This window comes from Hipposideros armiger, unplaced genomic scaffold (genome assembly GCF_001890085.2).
Source record: "Hipposideros armiger isolate ML-2016 unplaced genomic scaffold, ASM189008v1 scaffold_212, whole genome shotgun sequence".
NCBI lineage: Eukaryota > Metazoa > Chordata > Mammalia > Chiroptera > Hipposideridae > Hipposideros > Hipposideros armiger.
In genome coordinates, this window is record NW_017731562.1 from 1080210 (window position 1) to 1100978 (window position 20769).

The 20769-nt window shown below is 40.0% G+C and overlaps 1 protein-coding gene across 1 annotated transcript in view; it reads right to left on the reverse strand.

Annotated features, from left to right (window-relative positions):
- Positions 1–20769, reverse strand: part of PDE11A (phosphodiesterase 11A) — a 398336-nt gene that overhangs the window by 106995 nt on the left and 270572 nt on the right. The window contains exons 10-11 of the mRNA XM_019654011.1: positions 3541–3687; positions 3174–3281 (exon numbers count right to left, since the gene is read on the reverse strand). Coding sequence (XP_019509556.1) covers positions 3174–3281; positions 3541–3687 — 255 coding nt within the window. The remainder of the gene's footprint in view (positions 1–3173; positions 3282–3540; positions 3688–20769) is intronic.

Here is a 20769-nt window from a genome sequence, read left to right on the forward strand (position 1 = left end):
CCAGTCAATACATTTATGTTCTGTGTTTGAAATAATTTTAATGTTAGGAAGCCAGTGCATATATTTATAACTTGTTTGTCCTGTTGTACACGGTGTCATAATTTGCTCAGCAATGACATACACCTATGTATTTTCCCATTCCCAGAGACAATGGGCTTAGAAACATAACACACCCACAGATGTAAAGTCACAGGGAAAGAGCCTTATTATTCATGCTAATGGCTCAGTGGGCAAGGCGACAGTCAGAATACAAACCTCGTCTGTCAGGAGGGGCAGTTTTTTGTACGGACTGGCTTTGTTGGTGTCTCTTTTAAGAAAAGAGTGTGGGGGAGTGTGCCTCAGTAGCTTCTGTCTTAGAAGAACACTTCCAGGCAAGGTTGAAAAGGTTTCCCCCCCTTTCCTGACAACTGGCTGAGAATCTTTGCCTTGGAGTGCCATCTAGAGGAAATTCCGGGCACATGTGTCGTGCTTTCTTGGCTTCGTGACAGGCTGAATCTAGTGGTTGGTGTATGGTGATATATGGTTTTTTTTATTATTAATAGATATTTTGGTTCTATCTAACACATAGAAATAGAATACGATATAACTAGAATGGAAGTAGAACCACTGATGAGCACAAAACAGTGAAATACCCTAATAGTCTTCAGGAGTACCCGAAACATTAGTGCCCATTCACGGAAAAAAGTGGTTCATCATTTTGCCATAGGCTGAGGTCGTACTCCAGAAATTAGAATTGATGCATGAATTAAATTCATGTTTTCCTTCTCTGATCAAGTAATCTTTGGTAACTGTATAATTATTTTCTTAGTTAAAAAATTCTGATTTACCAGATTGCCCATGGTCAAGTTGGAGACGAAACTGCTTGTTAGGGACAAAGGAAAGTTGACATTTTCAACCTATTGTAACTCTTGGTCAAGTTCAGCAAAATTTAATGAGCAGAAAATAATATCTTTTCCAGATGTGGCCACTCAATTCAATGTGAGGGAGGAAAACATAACATTGACCAATATATTTTTTCCAAAGTCATGTTTTTATTTTGCAGTCTCCGCACCCCACCACCTCCAAGAGTACTTTCACAGTGAAAAATTCTTTGGAGAAGAATTAATACAAAACCAGAACCCACATCTTCTTAAGCAGTGATACTCTCCAAGGTTGCTTAGCAGACTTGCGAAAGTAATTAGACCCTTGAAATATTCTGGTATTGAGTACCCCCATTGTGGTGACATAGTTTGCGAGTCCTGCTTTCTTCAATTTCTTGAAAGGATCAAGATTGTCCGTGTTATGGAAACATTTACTGAGGACAATGGGGTATGCATTTCCTTTTATTCCTAAGTGTCCGCCTTCATCCTGCCGTTCTTGCCAGCTTTTCCCATCCCAACTATTTTAAGGCTTGTCATAAAAGTCTGTTTCTGTCTTTGATATCTCTAACTCACAGTGTCATGGCCAATCCTTTTTCTTCGTTGAGAAAGGTTCCTGCTTACTTATTTTGGCAATTTGTCATAAATCCATAGGTTCTCCAAAATAATAGGTTAATAATTTCTTTATCAAATGTCCTCTGTGTGCCAGACACATGAATGCTGCACAGAGAAAATTATTCCTTGTCTCCTGAGATCTGATATGAAAAAGCAAGATGAAAGTGGTTATTTCTTTCTTTATTTTCTGGCAACATCGGCACTTGAGCAATTAAGGCTCCCAGTGCAAAGCGTCTCCCTTCCTCACTTGCCTGGCCACTGCTTTCATGGTGTATGTTACTGCGGGACAGGGCCAGTCCAGTTTTTCTGGGCTCGCCTGCTTGCTCCCTTAAGCAGTTGAGGATTCAAAAAAACCCCCAAGTCCTTGAGTATAACAGTGAAGACACTATGGTCCCATATTCTTTGCTACATGCACCTTAGAGTTCAAGTCAGTCCAACATGTACTGGTTGAAAACCTACCAAGCGCATGGATGTTGAGCAAATACGTGAAGGTTATTGAAAGAACAAGAAATGATCTCTTCAGCCTCAAGCAGCCTACTCTATAGGAAAATGAGAGACTGTAACTTAACATACATGGCAGAAAGAAAGATGTGTTGTACCTGACACCGTGCAGAGAAATAAGTAATTATTGATGCTTGGGGAGAAAAGGGAAGAGTTAGTGGAAAAACTGGCATTAGATCAATGCCTTAAAGGATGAGTAAAATTTTAATAGGTAGAGAATTTCAGGAGGAGGGAGCAGAAGAGTCTTCATTCATTTGGACCAAAGAAAAATGTATGTCATTTGGAGTTCCCTATTTTGGGTTTAATTTTTAATCTGGGTGAAGAGATATAAGGTATTTAGATTTATGTTATGAGAATCCAAAACTTGTGTTCTCTTTTTTTTTTTGTATGATAAATATGTTTACACACATATATACCCACATATATGTATACATCTGTGTGAATATATAACCATGAGGCTAATAAAAATCAATAAATTTAAGCCAGGAAAGATTTTACTAGATGATAGTTTAACCATCTAAGTGCAAATAAGGCCAAAAACAAGCCTTATTTCTTGCCAGCAAGTGGAGATAAATAGAGGATTTTGTTTCAATCTTTGCCACAACATTTGCTTTTAGATTAAATTCCAAGGCTTATCTCTGGCCAGCTGCCCTAGCTATCCCCATAACAAAGATCGGCCATCTTCACTCGGTTACAGCCCCTGGAACAGAGACTTTAAGCCTGATGCACCCCTAAGCCCCGAGAGCATTCTCTTCCCTTGGCTTCCCTGGCATACTCCCAGAGAAGCATTCTCTCAGGACTCCTGTCTCCCTGTGGGTAATGTTCACACATGCCTACTTTGGCTTTTCACCAGCCTAGGCAGTCTTATCCAGTGATCTCTTGGTTCAGTTACTCAACCCCATATCCTCTGCAAAAAGATTACCTTGAAAAAAAATCTAAGCATATCTTTTGTAAAAAGAACCAGTTTCCCAAAATAAAACATTTAAAAGAGGCTCAGGCAATCATTCCAAGACTACACCTACTTCAAGATGTCAGTGGTGCTACAGCTTTAAAGTTTAGACATTGTCGTGAAATAACGAGGGTAGGTAAATTCCAACGTCAAATAAATTGCATGGCAATTTGTCACAGACACGGAAATGTGAAGAAGGCCTGTAGGACCACAATGCCAGATGAACTTCCACCAGCACTAAACACACTTACAGTTAGCATCGCAAACATCAGCTGGCACACGTTGAAGGCGTGTCTCCAGTTGTGGTACAGAACCATTCGATAATTTTTCCTCACTGTTAAAAGCCACCTACACAGTGTCTGAAATGGGAAGAGAAAGGTGAATCAGGCAGTTGTATGTCTCCAGTGGACCATTATCAAAGCGATGCCTTATATCTGAGGAACCCCCAATGATCAAAGTCCTTCCAGGAACATCTCATGTAATTTTTACAGTCATCTCATGAGGTGTGCAGAGAAAGTATTATCATCCCTAATTTGTATTTGGGGAACCTGAGGCTCTGAATGGCTACCATGTTGTCCCAGGTGCATTCCTGGAATCGCCTAAGACATAATATCTTACCTCATAGTCGATTTTAAATTTCTGTACCATCCCCAGCTCCATGAACATCCGAAGAGCAGCTGTGATCATGGCATCAACGTCGAGAGAAAAGTCATCAAAATGTATGTCATCGATGGCAAGTTCTGACACCAAAGGGATGTTGGCTGCCTACAAAAGCAAAAGGCATAAGTCAGGCCAAGTTCACCAGCTTTCCCAAACCCCTCATCTTGCTCTGCTCTCCTGCTTATCAGACATGCCACATAAATCAGACCTGACCTACACTTACACTCTGATACAGCTCAACTCTGAGCTGGAAATGTCTTTTGTTTCTGAACTGCAAATGCCCCAAGCAAATGAAGGGGGAAGGGAGAGGGAAGCTAATCTGAAGAGAAAATATACACACTGGATCTAGTCTGCAGAATTTAGAATACAAAGCTGTCTAGTCTGCTGAAACCACAGTCACACAATATATTCTGATGCATAGTACAGAGCACTAAATGCAAGAAACATCTGGGCAGCCAGCAGCTGTGAATTCTAATTGCTGCTATTCAGGAGAAGGACATGGGAATACACCATTTTGCCTTGTTTCTTGTATCCGTACATCCTGTAGCTGTGTACGTGCTCTTTGTTACACACATGTTCTGAATATTGAGAAGGATGGAAAGGATCGGACAACACATCTCTGGTGCAAAATATGTTTTCTTAATAAAACAAATATTTGGAGGGTTAGCGTAAGCATATGTTTCATTGAAGGAATAAATTTGCAGTATTGTTCAGCTTCATTCTGTATGAACATCAGACCATAATTACAATACTGGTCATATATATAGTCTCCCCTCCGTATCCTCAGAGGATTGGTTCCAAGACCCCAGTGGATACCGAAATCCACAGATGCTCATGTCCCTTAATTAAAATGTCATAGAATTTGCATATAACTTACCCACATCCTCCCTTACACTTTAAAACATCTCTAGATTACTTATAATATAATGTAATATAACTTAATGTAAATGCTATGTAAATAGTTGTGATACTGTATTGCTTAAGGGAATGACAAAAAGTCTGTACGTGTTCACTACAGATGCAGCCATTGTAGGTCTAACTACAATGCACATGTTGGCAACAATGTAACATTTAAAAAAAGTATTTTTGATCTGCCATTGGTTGAATCCTCTCAGATGTGTAACCTGTGGATACAGAGGGCCGACTGTATTTAGTATTTTCAAAACATTCATGGTAGGCAGCTGTTAATCAGTTGTCCTCTATAAATTTAAAGGGAAGAAAAAAAAATCTATGAGAATAATTTTTTTTGCTGATTTCATTGGGTTTACCATATCTTTTGGGCCACTCTTGGTAATGGAATCATTTCTATCCTTTCAGATTATCAAGGGCCATTCTGTATTCATATTCCCAGCCTATTCGCCAAGTGGAAATTACCCAGGCAGTAATTTACGAGTATACTCTGGAACTACTTTGGCTGAGCAACAAAATCTAACTCTGGTCACTCTAAACATCCCTGAAACCGCATAGTCAATCCTTTCTTCCCACCTCCATGCTCCTCCACAGAAGTTTACATCTCTAGGCTAAAATCCAAACACTGGTTAGTCCCTACAGCATGGAAGAACAATGAGCAAATACATAAATTACAGGACGAGTCACATTCTGCAGATTGTTTATTTTCATTAAAATTTAATTAGCTTATCCTTCAGTGAATCATTGTAATATATTAACATGTTTGTAGACTCTAGCTCCTTGGAATTAAAAGGTAAGGCTTCTGAAATTCAAACATATTGGTACTAGAAATATGTTCTTACTCAGGGTTTCTGGCCTTATGCTAAGCTCTTTACTACTTTGTTTTTTACTTTAAAAATATTTTAAAATCAAAGTTACATATGCACATAGTTTTAAGGGTAAATTAGGTCTTCAAGGCTACACACACACACACACACACACACACACACACACACACACACACACACACTAGCAAAACTCTTCTGGTACTAAAATTTTCCCTTACCAAGAGGTGACCACTTTCAAATCATCTAGATACTGGGTTTTTTTGTTTGTTTGTTTGGTTGGTTTTAGTATTTGGTAAAGCAGAATGCTTGTGACTTTATTTTTTGATCATTTTCTGTTCTAAGCATTTTCTATTAGCTTCCCAACATCGAAGATGCAGATTAAGCTGTCTTATGCTGTGTCTGTCAACCTCTGCTGCCTCATACACTAACCCGCCTCACTCCCCAATATAAAAAGACCATAACTTGGTTTAGAAAAATATTCAGGGTTAGGTTATCATGACTATGCAAAAGACATTCATACCTAAGTCATGTAATTTACTATGATTATTTTTCCTTTCTTTGACAGCACTTTGTATTCTGCAGAGTTAATAACTCTCTTCTTTAATGTGTGCTTAGTTTTCTATGTGCTTATCACTAATTCAACCCCTAAACTCTCCCCCAGTTATCTAAGCCTCATCTGAAAATGTTCAAATACTTTTGGGTATGCCATCAAATTTCATGAAGAAATCTCTCGTGGAACTTTCTGAGCTTCTGCAATTTAGATTGGCAGTCTTCAATGTCTGGTAGGTAGCTTTCATCCTAGGATGTTTTTCACCATAATTCTGGGGATGCCTTCATCGCTCTTTTATCCCACATCTTTCTCTTTTCCTGGTTTCTTTCCTCAGTTATGGTGAGATACATCCTCCAACAGCTTCCCAAAAAAATGTTAAAAAGTGTATGGTAGAAAAACTCATGAAACCTTGCATATCTTAAATTGTTTTCATACTATTGTCACATTTGATTGATAGTTTGTCTAGATACGGATTTCTAGGATGGAAATAATCCTGTCAGCATTTGGAAGGCTTTGCTCTTTTAGCTTTAGATGTTATGTTTGGACATCTAATAGTCAGAAGCTATTCAGAGTCCTAATCCTTTGAAAATGACTCCCTCTCCTGGACCATTTTTGTAGGATCTTCTTTTTGGCTTTCAGAGTTCTGAAATTTCATTAATATGTGCCTCAGTGTGAATTTATTTTCGACTATAATCCTAGGTACTTTGTGAGAACTTTAATCTGGAAAATTGTGTCCTTTAATTCTAGTAAAAAATTAAAAATACTCTTTTTGATAAAATCAAAGAAATCTTTCCCTCTTTTATTTTTTCTGGAATTCCTTTTATTGATCTTTGGACTGTTTTTTCTTATATTCCAATTATTTTTCTTTTTTGCTCTATTTTCTGGGAAGTATCCTCTCTCCTTATTCTTGATATTTAATATTATAGTTTTTATTTTTAAGGGTTCTTCTTTTCTTGTCTGGATATTCCTTTGTAATTTTTGTAAATAGCATCCTAATTTTGTTGCATGAATGCAATATCTTCTCTTACCTCTCTGGGGATGTTAATGATAATTTTACTTGACATTTTTTTTTCCCTTAATAATTGACCTCACTCCTTTCACTTTCTCTTAGTCCCTTTTTTTTTTTTTAATTCTGGTAAAAAGCACATAACCTAAATTCATCCTCTCAACAATTTTTAAGGGTACAGACAGTATTGTTAACTATGCGCACACAGTTGTATGACAGGTCGCTAGAACCTTTCATCTGGCATGACTGAAACACTGCGCCCAATGAACATTAACTCCTCATTCCCTCCTCCCCCCAGGGCCTTCACAATCACCATTCTACTTTCCTGTTCCTATGATTTTGACTACTTTAGATACCTCATATAAGTGGAATTATGCAGCATCTGTCTTTTTGTGATTGGTTTATTTCACTCAGTATAATGTCTTCAAGGTTCACCCATGTTGTACCATACGACAGTATTTCCTTTTTCCCCCTAAGGCTGAATAATATTCCATTGTATGTATATACTACATTTCTTCAAGCATTCATCTGTCAATGGTCTACTCTTTCTTAATTAGCTTATCCTTCAATAAGTCATTTTAATATAGTAGAGGCTTTAGAGGTACTAGAGGTTTTCCCTGGCTATGTGGGGATCTTTGGTTTTCCACTCCTGTTTAAAAGTGGGGTTTTAAAAGCTCCTATTAGAGCTTCCCCTGGAGGCTTCTCTGTAGGGGGCATCTGACCGTTTCCTTGGGAAGCCACCAAATGTGGTATCTTTAGATCTTTGCTCTGTAGCTACTCAGATTCCTCAGAGAAGAATCCTCTGGCTGACGCTGGTTGGGAAGGAGGATGAAGAAAGAAAGAACTCTTCATGCAATCCCCCCATACTCCTACCCTCAAGCTCCACACTAGTGTCCCCCTAACCTAAAGACATGCTGTTACACCCTCTTTAAAGGATAAGCCACCAGTCTTTATGGACTGGAGGAGTGAGAGAAAGTATCTGGAGATCTAACTGCTTCTTAGATTCTCTCTTTCCCTGTTTATAGCCTCACCATCATCCCCACTTCCAAAGGTACTTAATTAGTCAATTCCTGAGCTATTTGGGAGTAGAAGTGTGTGTTATAAATCTGTTCCCCTCTCAGTTTTTCCCATGGCTAGCTTATTTTGGCTTTCTTCAGTTTGCCAAATCACTTAATATTTGTCCATTAAATTACTTAATATTTATCCATTTCTTTGTCTTTGAGGATTTGTACCTTAAAAAATATCCCTTTATTGTTGTTTTAATGTGATTTGGGTAAGGAAGAAAAGAGAGTGTGTTTATCATCTTTATTTAAAAATTATGGAAAGTATTTTATTAAATGATGCCTTAAGTGACCAGCTAGGAGAATCAGAGGTAAGCTAGCTTTTGGTCTTTAGTCCTTTTGTTTCCATGTGCATGGGCCTGGCTGCAACCATGTAGGCCTCTTTCTCTTGTTATGAGTCCCTATGGGTTCACTTGTGTCAATCCTGACCTCGCTTATTAGGCTGTAACAATCTTAGAGGCAGATGCCATATTTCTTTCTCTTCAGGAAGCTCTGAAACAACTCTACTTTCATCACATGTTTCAGGGCTTTGCATACAGAGAATGCCATGCACTTGGAGTGATCTGTGCTTGTTGTAATTGTTCACATTCAAACTCAAATATAACTGGAAGACCACTTCCCAAAGGGTAGAAGCCCTGTCTCAGAAGATACAAGTCCTCCTGGTCCTAGGAGAAGAGACTGGTTCTGAATTGGCAAAGGAGGTCTAACTCTCCATCACCTAGAAGCAGAAGTAGCGATGGAAACAGCATTGCTGCTCTCCAGGTGGCCCCTGTCTCGTAGATTATTAATAGTGTATCCCCTGATGCCATTATAAATCCTCTACCCTTCAGAGGCACTAAATTCACTTAATTATCTTAAAAATTAAAGAATATAGGCATTTTTTCATTATGAAATGTTAATGGAAAGGAAATAAGAACATTAGGTTGAAAAATGGAGGATGACCTCTGGTTCATCAAGACCCATCCTTACTGACCTTGTCTTTTTTCTCCTAATAGGTTGATTGATCCACAGTTAAATCATACCAGTCTATAGATCACCCTGAGCCCTGTCGTAAACCCTTGCTGGCACTTGTAGATGCAAAGAAAGCCCAAGCCTCTCAGGAATGACCATTTTCCAGCTATTTTGAGACATGTGGATAGTTTTTATCCACATTCCTGAATTCCAAAGCAGTTTCTGGAGAAAACTCTGAAGAATAAAGAGTAGTGTGTGTCCTGAAGAGGTGTGCAAGAAGGCCAAGTCTGCAAAAGATTTGAGAAAGGCCTTCTGTTGACAAATTTCCTTGTTATGGACATACAAGCTCCACATCTCTTCTGGTAAGTAGAGAATGGGACTGTATCTTCCAAAGCTATAATTACTCTAGCCATAGGATATTAACAAAACAAATCAAAGTCAATTTCTCCAAGTGTCAGTCTTTAACTTTTAAATATTTATAAGGTACCATATCCCTAAATCAAAGAAGAGTGCTACAATCCAAAATAACTACTGAATTAATAGCCAGGAAATAACATTTGGATAAAAAAACCATTTACTTTACTGCAGCAATAAATGAAAACACAGAATTATGAGTCTGGGAGCTAATTTGAATAATGTTCAAGAAGTAGGATTTTAGCAGGGGAGCACCTGATATCTTTTGACCATTCCTCTTGTTTGTTTGAGTCTTAATGGTTAAGTGGTTATCAAAGGGAGTCGTAAAACTGCCTCCTCTAAAATTGAAAAGGTAGTATTACAAAGAGGCTGTAAAACGCTAAACTACAATCCTGGATCCTTTGACATGTGAATATTACATTTTGTGATACTCAGAAAATGGAAAGGAACAACAAAGTGGGCAGTGGTCTGACCCCAGCCATTCAAAAAGGAACTGACTTGTTGCCAATCTAGCCCATTCACTCACTCACCCCTCTGAACAGAGGCAGAAGTGGGGACTTTAGGATTCTTGGATTAAAGGTAGGAGACTGGGCTGTGGTGATGTCAAAGGGACTGCAAACTTCTTTGTTTCACCAGCACTGTTACAGCACTTACTACCTGCCTGGGACTCTTCTCACACTTTCTGCATATCAAATCGTTTGATCTTCACAAGGACTCTAAGAGGTAGGTTACACTTTTAATCGCATGTTACAGATGAGGCAACTCGAAACAGATGATAGGCAATTTGTTCAAATTTGTACCGTTGTGATTGGCAGAGGTGTACTTGAACCTGGGAGTCTGGTTCTAGAGACTGGTTCCTAACCACGATACTGTCTCTAAAAGTGGGCTACTGCCAGGCCAAAGGGTTCTCCATTCCTGCGTTATAGAAACTAACTTGGGTGTACCATGGGCTGTGTTTGGGATTTGGATCCAAATGATTAGCTTATCAATCAATTTTTTTTATAATGAGTAGCCTGGATCCATTTGAGGGGACAATGTTTTGGTCTTAAATGAATCCATTTGGGGAAAAATCTAAACTTACAACTGACTACGGAATAAGCCTCAGTTGCTAGCTTTGTTTTGATTAGAGTGAACACAGAATCAGCTCAGAATTCCCAGGGCCGGCCTGAAAAAATAAGTTGTCCTCTGAGGAAGCAGAGGCAGACTTCAGGCAGAGGATGACATTAGCTCAGATGGGCCCGCAGGGCATCCATGGGACTTGAACACCACCCTTGGCCAGGCAAGAGAACTTGGTAAGATAAGGGAAGCAGGAAAAAGGTGATATGGTAGGGCCGAGTGCAGGGAGATAAGGGATCCTTCTGTCTAGATGGTATTCTGGGAAGGTTGCTCTGGACACCTTGGACATGGCTAAGAAATGCTTAAAACACACATACGCACTCTGGCTTTAGAGGGACTAGAAGTCTTAGCAGTAACTGGTAGTTTAGAGAGCATATAGTCACAATTCCAGTGGTGAAGGGTGGAACTTTAATTTCTATTCTTGCTCAGGAAAGGAGGACATGACTTCTTATGAATCCCAGTACAACGTTGCCTACCTGTGCCAACTTCCGACCAGGGAAAGCTGGGATATTTAGGTGCCTCACAGGTATATCCACCACATAGGAAACTTATGGGGAAAGATGCAGAATTCCAAGGAGAGAGAGAGCAACAAAGTGCTGGCAGTGCTGGCAGCTGACGGAGGTGCTGGCCCTGCACACTTGCAGGCTACACCAGCTCGTACAAACAACACCGGAAACTACCAAGGGCCGTGAAGCCACCTGGTGCCACGTGTAGCAGTGAGGTGAAGATGACAGTCGTGTTCTTGAGGCCAGGCATACAGTATGATAATTACACTCTGCAGCTCAGGGGCTACATTTACATAAAGAAGTAGCACAGTTTAGAACATAAGAGTGAATATAAATGTTCAAGAATTGCCAAGAAACATTTTTAAAAGATGAATAATAAGGCCTTATCCTATCTCATATTAATATATATAATAAACATAGTGTATGCTTATATATTAAAACATAGACTTCATCCCTTTAACTCAGCCCATACAATTTTTATTATGTCACTTCCTCTTTAAATGCCTTTAAGGGCTCGGGGTGGCCTGCTGAATAAAGGAAAATTCCTTAGCTTGGCATTCAAGGCTCTTCATAAACTGGCTTTGCATTGCCAATCCAGTGTTATCATCTTCTAGTCTTCTATGGACGCGTCAGGCTGGGCAGCTTGTAATTTGTATTCTTGTCTCTCCCTCTGTTCCTTCAGATTGTTCTACCCCTGCACCCATTGGGTTTGACTTCTTCTTTTCTTGGTGAGAATGGAAATTGAAACCCTATCTTCTTTACAAGGTCATTCCCATTCATTCATTCCTATCTTATCCTACGGTGACCTTTCCTTTCTCGGCAGTTGTCTAAATTCCTATAATATTTATAGTCACTTTATACTCTAGGGTTTTCAGGCATACCCATTGAAGCAGGAATTAGGTCCCTGAATCATGTATGCAGATTGGCATGAATGTCTTTATGTGTGCTTTGGGGGAAGGGTCCATAGCTTTCTTCTGACTCCTCTGTTGTTTGCCAGGGATTCGGTAGCTCGATAAACTTTGTAGATGATCTTTATGTTTACTAAAATTTGAGAAGACTTTCCCATGGGCTGTTTGCTCCTAGGTTATTGGTACCCGTGAATACCCAAGTTTCACCTTGACGGTGCACAGCTTCCCATTAAATGGTAACCAAGTCAAAGGGCATAAAAGCAAATAGTATTAGTAGGCAATAATGATTATATTAAAAAAGAGAGCAAAGTTTAAAGAAATACAATCTCTTCCGTACAACATAACCCCCTTCTTACTAACCTTTAATTTTCAATTATTGCTTAATTCACTTTGGTGTTCCTGGCTTGAGTAGATCTATTACTTTCAGTCTCTTAATAGGAGAATGAAACTACTATCACCTCTTCACATGTGATTTTCAGAAATTTCACCAGAAGTTAAAAATCAAATGGCCTTCCTTTTATTTCAGGTTTAGCTGTTCTAGGGAAACAATCTTATAGATAGATTGTTGACTTTCTTTAAAAAATCTTATCTATCTATAAGATTGTTTCCTATTAATCTCAGAAACTGCCTTTGTAATCGTTCATGCAGCAGCGTAAAGCCTCATGGAAGATGGTTCCCACGTATTTTCTTGTCATGGTGAGAACCGAAAGAAAAAGAAACATCATAGTGACTATCCCTTTTCCAAACAGAGAAACTTTCTCCTATGAGACCATCTTTTCAAACCTGACTCTTTGATTTTCCTAATACTCCCTCGTTGTCTATGTTTATCAATGAAACAGTTCTCCTTAGCAGCACTGAAAATTTAAATACTGAATTTCAAAAAAACAGGTGATTTTAAAAGCAATTTTCTTTTTTTCCAGTGCATAACATTTAAAATTAAATGAAAAACATTTCAATATAACATTTTTTAAAGAAAGTCATTAAGTGTTTTTTTTTAAACACATGCATATATCCCAAGTCAGTTGATGCAATACCTGCTTATATATTTCTGTTTTCTGTAGTTACTTTGTCAAAGAAGATTATTTAAAAGTAGGATTACAAGATGCATCCATTTTGCAGTGTGTACATTACAAGGATCTTAAAGGCAGCATGGAAGGTAAAAGAGAATCAGCACTAAGTGATGTGTGGGATCTTTCATTTAAAATGGCTGCTCATCACACCTATAGTGCCTACTGAGGCGGGCACTCTGAAGTAGTTTTTCTTTTTTAAAATATCTCTCTTTATAAAAGTTTACTTTTTTCTTATTAAAGTTAAATCAATATGGTACATCAAAGTGTTATTTTGTTGTTGCTGGTGATAGTGGTATATACAACCTGCTTTGCTCCCCCAAAAAATATTTAATGCGAATTTCAAAGATCCATGTAATAACAGAGAATAAAAGAAAGTAAAAATATGCCAGAAAGAGAAATCAAAGGGAATGCAGGATAGGAATTAAAAACATGACCAGAAATGAAGTGACTAGAAAAATGCATGCCATAGCATCAATACATTTGTAAGAATAGCCAGAAATTTGCCTGTAACTTCCTAGCAACCACCACAAAGAGAATCTGATGTGTTAGATGATTTACAGTGTCCATAACATTAAAAAAAAAGCAGGGGCTAAGGAAACCCATGGAGACATAGCTATACTACCTCTGCATGTAGAGAGAAACGTCTCTTGTGTTTTTCAGGTAAAAATTTCACCAGCCAGCGGTTCTCAAAGTGTGGACCCCAGACCAGCTACATCAGCATCGCCTGGGAACTTGTGAGAAATGCACATGCTGAATCAGAAACTCGATTTGTGTTTAGCAAGCCCACCAGGTGATCCTGGTGCCCACTAATGTTTGAGAGCCATCGCTCTAAACGTTATCCCCACAGTCAGCACAGCAGTGAATTACTCAGAGCTGGGTTGGTTTTGGGTGGTGCGCAAATTTGGGGGGATGAAAGGTAGAGTTATAAGAGACTGTTCAAGGAAATGAAAAGCCACTGACTGATGAGGGTTCACTGTGCAATTCTTTTGTCACAATTTATGGTTAGAAATTTTCATAATAAAATGTTGGGGGAAAAAATAATTCACTGCCAACAAGTGATGAAACATCAAACTAACAATAATATTCTCCAAGAAAAAGGTTTGAATTTATCAGGGATTTGTGCAGTGACGTGACTAGAAGGTATGGTCTCAATTCTTTCAGCAACTGTTTTCTCTTAAAGATATTTATTGAATTTTCCCTGTAGTTGCCTAGAACACACTTCACAACAGATATGGGCTCTAATCCTACCTCTGACACCTACTTGCTAAGTGGCCGTGGGCAAGAAACTGAAGTAAGCCTTGGACTGAGCGTTCTTTGTGTAGATGATATAAAACTGTGTTGCACAGTTGTTATACAGAGTAAACAAAATAACAAACATGAAGAGTCTAGCACACTGCTTGGAAATAGGAAACACTGAATAATAGTGACTGTTATAATTACAGATATTGTTGGCATCATCGTTACTCTCATTTTTATACTGAAATCAGCCTCAAGGATGGATATGGGAAACTTCAATAACTAGACCCCGAAGAATCAACTCTACCCTCTCTCTTAGGAGACCTCTAAATTTAATTCAGTTTAATTCAACACACATGTATTGCATGCCTAACTCTACAAGAGGCTCTGCACTGTGCCACGGATACCTTTGTGAAGTCAATATGGTTTCTGTGTTCTCAGTCTGTTAGGGGACAGAGTAAATATATAATCACTATAAATACAGTGTGGTAAATGCTTTGATGAGAGAAATACAGGGCATTGTAGGAACCCGTGGGAGAGTTTGATGGAATATCCCCAGCTTTAGTGTCCCTGCATAAATTCTAAATCATCATTAAACTTCATCTTTATAAAGTACATTTAGAATAATTTAAAATAGTCACTATAGCAAAAGTTTCTCAAGATCATAGAGCTTATACTGAGATGTTGAAAAGATCTAAGAAAAGATGTTGACTCCATTCCTGAGATGCTCGTGGTCTACTCAAGGAGAAAGAAGAATAAACAGAATGATTAATGAAAAAATAGAAGTATAAAGTTCAAATGCAACGGGAGGAAGGAGCATAGAGGAGGCCAAGAAACACAGTGGAGGAGGGTCCTCTGATGCAGACATTGAAGGATGAATATAAGTTCACCAGGAGCATTAGGAAACATGGATTATTCCAGGCAGACAGAACAGCATGACTTGAAGATAGCACAATACCATGAGGCACAGACCCACAGGGCGCCACAGTTTATAAAGATGCTACTTGATATAGGACTTGCCCTAATTGGCCTTTAGAGCCTCAGAGGCATCAGCTTGAAGCTCCCATCAATGGCCTTGGACCACAGACCAGGATCCCACCTTGCCTGTGATTCCAGGATTGATGTCCCTTCACTGTCCATGTCAGCCTGCTCCCTTGTCCCTTGTCCCCTGGCAGTGACCAGTACCTGTCCTCTGTGGGCACAACTCCCACAACCCCCCTTCGAAGCTCAGGTCCCAGTTTTTGTTGTGGCAGTTGACAGATGTATGGATTCTTCATCTGGAAAGCAATTCTCTTTGTTTCCTTTTCCCTTTCTTTGCCGCACTCAGCAGCAAACCCTTTCCCTCCTCTTTTGGGAGAATTTGAAAATAAAGAAGCTCTCTGTCCTTCAGGAAAAGGAACCTGTTTTTGGTTGAGTGGGGCTCTGAGTCAATGGGCCGTCAGGATCTATTTTGAAAGAGCCAGAGGAGAAGAGAGTGTGCTTTCTGGGGGAGTTAAGAGAAGGAGAAGGAAGAATATCCTCACTTCACAGAGGTTAGGTTAGGGAATGGGGTAAAAGAGAAAGGAAAGAGCCCCTGGGAGCACAGCAGCTGACCCAGTGGACAGACCTCGGAAGCAGATGCACCTTGCAAAAGACCACATGGAAGCATTATCTGAGCTCCCATGAGCTACATGGTAGTTGAATCAGGACCCGTGGACTGTTTTACCTTTGCTCAAGTGGATACCTCCCACTGCTTGCACTTGGGGACTCATCAGCCATTCCTCCCATGGAAGGCTGGTGAAGAATTTAGCTCTTCAGTGTCTAGCACCTCACCCACTGACCACCCAATGGGAGTCACACCTGTCTGGGCAATGCACCTCTGCTCAATCCCCAAACACATACCACCTAAGGATGCCAATAAAGACAAGAAAGAGGGCCAGGATCCTAGGTACCCAGAAGAGAGCTGGTGGGGAAGTCCTGCACATCTAAACTTGAGTGGGAAGCTGAAATGAACCAGCTCAAGATGCTCTGAGATCTGGGGCAGTGGAGAATGACAGCCCTGCTCCACCAGTATTACCTTGTGTAAATATTTGTTAAAGATCTGACAGAGAAGGGTGGGGCTTGTGTCCACCTTGTTTATTATTGTTGTGTCCTAAGTGCCCAGCACAGTCTTGGGCAGTACCTGGCACATGGAAGAAACTCATTAAATATTCCTTGGATAAGTGAATGAAGGCCCGATAATCTCACTGAAGTTATTTTAACAGTTCTCCTCAAGCCATGCCACCATATTCCCTGGTGGCTTTGAGGTTGTGGGATTTTTTGCTAACCACCCCTGTGAATACTTCACACTTACACACACACACTTACACACACACACACACACACACACACACACATGCACAGAAATCCAAGATCAGGTAATATGAGTCAAGTAGCCTTCTAACTTTAAACCTAATACACTATTTTTTTATACATCACTGGAGCTACTTGCAGCAGGAGACACAGAGAGGAGGCCCCAATCCTGTGGCCCTGGTCTTTAGGCGCTCTTAGCTTACCCGCAGTGTGACTCAGAATGTGAGACAGCCTTCTTCATCCCCTCAAGGAGATGGATCCTTGTTGTGTGGATGCATGCATGCAACGTGGTGGCCCCATGAGGTTATCATGAACTTCTTCCCTTAGCATCCTTCTTTTCATTTCTTAATCATGGGAAGATGGTGTATATTTGCATTTAGTCAAGGCTGTGTTGATTGCATTAGAGTTTAAGGTGTAGGGGTGTGAGATACGAATACCTAAAGCAAGTGCTCCCTATCCAGCCTGGTCTCTCTAGCCCAACAATTTACTGCCTTCGGTCTTGACTCTGCCAAAACCACCATCTCCTTGGTATACTCCTCTGATGCACATACTCGGTTGAACCTTGAAAGCTTCCTGCCCACCTCAGCCTCAACTTGTTGCTTCAATGCTTCTTTCATATTCCACAGTGCCTGGTAGCTTACAGGGCACACAGCAGGGATTCCATACCTGTGTAATAAATGAGGATAAACTCTTTATCTAAGTACCTAAGTCCACCTGAAGAGGACTGAAAGCTGAATAGGAAGTTAAACAATATTATAAAAGAGATTTGTAGGGCTGGACGAATGGCTCAATTGGTTAGAGTGGGATCTCTGAGCAATAGGGTCACCAGTTCGATTCCCACATGGGCCAGTGAGCTGCACCCAAGTTGAGCTGCTACTGAACTGGTGAGAGCATGTGCGTTTAACAACAAGGTTGCCAGTTCGACTCCTGCATGGGATAGTGGGCTGAGTCTCCCCCCCAGCAACTATATTGAAAGTGGCGACTGGACTTGGAGCTGAGCTTATGCCCACCACAACTAAGACTGAAGAACAACAACTTGACTTGGAGCTGATGGGTCCTGGAAAAACACAATGTTCCAATTCCCCAACACTGTCCCACTCCCCAATTCCCCAATAAAATCTTTAAAAAAAGAGAGAGATTTATAGAAGATAACCTAGGTCATCATTCAGGAAATAATACAGAATCTATAAAAGGTAATATAGATTTAATCACATTGTTTCCATTTAAAAGAATAAAAACAATTTAAATGTCAGCTTCTTACAGCTTAAGTGCCATCTATCCCAACCAGCAGCCGTTTTATATTAGATTTAGAACAACCTAGGTAGCTTAGAAAACAAATCAAACAACTTCACCCAACACTCCTCAACTTTTCTGCTATTAGCCTTGGCCTGCTGTAATTATTCTAAAGGTATGGATTTAATGAGAAGGCTTAGATGTTAATTTCACAAACAGAAACTTGCAAAAGAATGCCAGAAACTCCCAACTTTTGGTGGGAATGGTGCAAAGAAAAAATGTAACGTTATGCACAAGTGTGATCTCAACGTGGATTGAACAGGTAACTGTTTATGTGCTAGGCTAGGGAAGAGATCCACAATTCTAGGTGAGCTCTCTCTCTCTTGCCTGAATGAAATATCACCTTTAGAGTGTCATCAATGTAGATCATTCTTCCTATTAAAATGAAAACAACTTTGGTGCAGTGGGGTGGAAAGAAAGACTCATAAAGCAGGGCAGAAAGTGAGAATAATCCCCTAAGGAATGAGACAACAATTTGACAATTGTTTTGGCAACCGGACAGAAGAAGATGAAAGGAGAAAGAAGGTGAGCGAGGTTTTGCACCAGCAAGAGGCGAGGCTGTCTAGGCCATCAGACCCTGGTGATGGATCGGGGTTTGGAAACCAGTAATAAAGACCAGGTGAGTTGGTTCTGCACTTTATTAAAAACAGCTAAAGACTAAAGAACGTCATACTTCTTTGTTTCTGTAGTTTGAAATTACAGGTTTATGACAGAATTACCACTAATAAGAATTTACAGGAACAAGCAAACACTCATACTGAACCATGATGCCTAAGGCACAGGAGACAGCAAGGGGCACAGAGCCTGGAGGCCTGTGAAGTGGGAGAGGAGGACAATGTTGGGGGAATCAATGTGAACTTGAAGCTCAACTTCCCCTCTTTATGGTTTTGGTAAAAGTCCACCTGATCCTGCGCTGTGTGTGCTGGAATGAGGGGTCCCAATGCACTGTTACAAAATTCCACACCCCACCATGGGAGCAGGGCCAGGGAGGGGCAAAAGGTGAACACTGGGATTAGAATTAGTAGCTAATGGCAGCAGTGGACCACCCTGGGGTTGAAGCGGAGGGTGCGGAGCCACTGACCAGGACATGGTTTTGTTTGGGTTTTCTGTTCACATCACAGGCTTGATCCCATGCTCCCTCTTCCCTTGTTCGATACCCAGAGCCCATCTTTTCATCCTGGTACTTGGGATTAAGAGTGCAATCTGTCACCATGGGCGTATGTGGCTGGCCGCCCAATCATCACTTTCCAGTGAGTTGGTGAGAAAAAATATTTCAATATTCACGCATTCAATAGAAATTATTTCCCATCCTGTGCATCAAAAAGTATAGTAGAGCCTCTTTGTTACTCCTGAAACTAAGCATCTCTCTGCTGTTGCCTCAGCATGGAGTTAGCTGTCTTCCTGGAGAAAAATAGACTTAACCTTCCACATATTTTCAATGGTTCCTCTATGCAGCAAGATGAATAAGAATTTATATACTTTTACTGATAGGTCCTGTAAATATTTATATTGGTTTGTGCCACAAAAGCATATGAAGTATTATATAAAAAAAAGTTTCTACTCTTAGCACAGAATAAAGCAATCACCTTCAGTGAAGAAGCTATCCATCAAGTGAGGCAGAGGGGTGTGGGGCCGATCCCTCAGCCACGATCCCCTGCCTTGAATCATACCTGGATTTAGTCTCAGATGGATGGAGGTGTTCCTAAAAATATATTCATATGTACATCCATGTGTGTGCATGTGCGTGCATGCGTACACACACACACACACACACACATATACACACAAATTTCATTTTTAATTCTTGCTATTCTGTCAGATTGTCCATCCACACTGACAATTTAATTTTTCCCTGACTATATTGTTGGTATTTGACTTAAGCTGAGTGTGCTGGAGACAGGGAAATGCTATTTTGGAAATAGAATTATAAATTTAGAAACCCATAGATAAGGGTTGGTGAAATATTCATAAATTCAACATTAATAATTTTTATTTAAACAATTAAGAAACTCAACTATGTTAAGACAGGTTGGCTATTGTTGGTGTTTAGTAGACTATGCATTAGAAAAATGTTTTTTTCATTGTGGTGCATTTATTAAGACGTACTATGCACCAAGTGTCATGCAAAGCACTCTAAGTATCTCATTTAATCCTCCAACAACCCAATGGGTAATGTTCCATTATTAGTACCAATTTAGCCCCCTAGCACAGATGAGCAAACTCAGGTTAAGAACATAAGTCACTTGCCCAAGGTCATATGACTAGAAAACTGCCAAATCTGCCTCCTGCCCACTGTGTTCATAACCTCTACCCTATGTTGTCTTTATAATCATTTGAATGTTCTCTTAGCTGAGATTCCCTCGGGCATTGCCATGGCATTATTAATTCCAGCTGTTCTTGTCCATGTAGTATGTATTCATGTATTTATCTTCGTAAGTCTGTCTTTCATCATTTATAAGTTCCATAAGGAAAGGATTAACATACTCAAACATCAGCCATTATTACAGTCTAGCACTACTTTCATGGCTAGCACTTAATAAACGTAGGTTGGTGGTATGCTGAGAGCATAATGTCTGGAGCCAAACAGATGTGCCTTTGTATCTGAGTTTTGTCACTTGCTAGAGCCGTGGCTTGGGCATCTATTATTTCCTCTTCTGGAAAAGAAATATAAAATAACTATCTCTCTAGTCATTCAAAAGGTTAAGTGAGGTCAAATACTTGGCACAGTGCCAGGCTCATAGTAGGCCCTCAAAATACTATGACAGTATATAAGTTTATTAGAGTTATAACAAAATATCACAGGCTGGGTATTTTCTCACAGTTCTGGAGGCTGGAAGTCCACGATCAAGATGCTGGCATGTTTGGTTTCTCGCGCGCCTCTTTCCGTGGCTTGCTGCTCGCTGTGTCCCCACACGGCCTTTCCTCTGTGTGGGGGCATCCCTGGTTCCTCGTCTTCTTCTTATAAGGACACCAGTCGTTTTGGATTACAGCCCCACTCTAAATGATCTC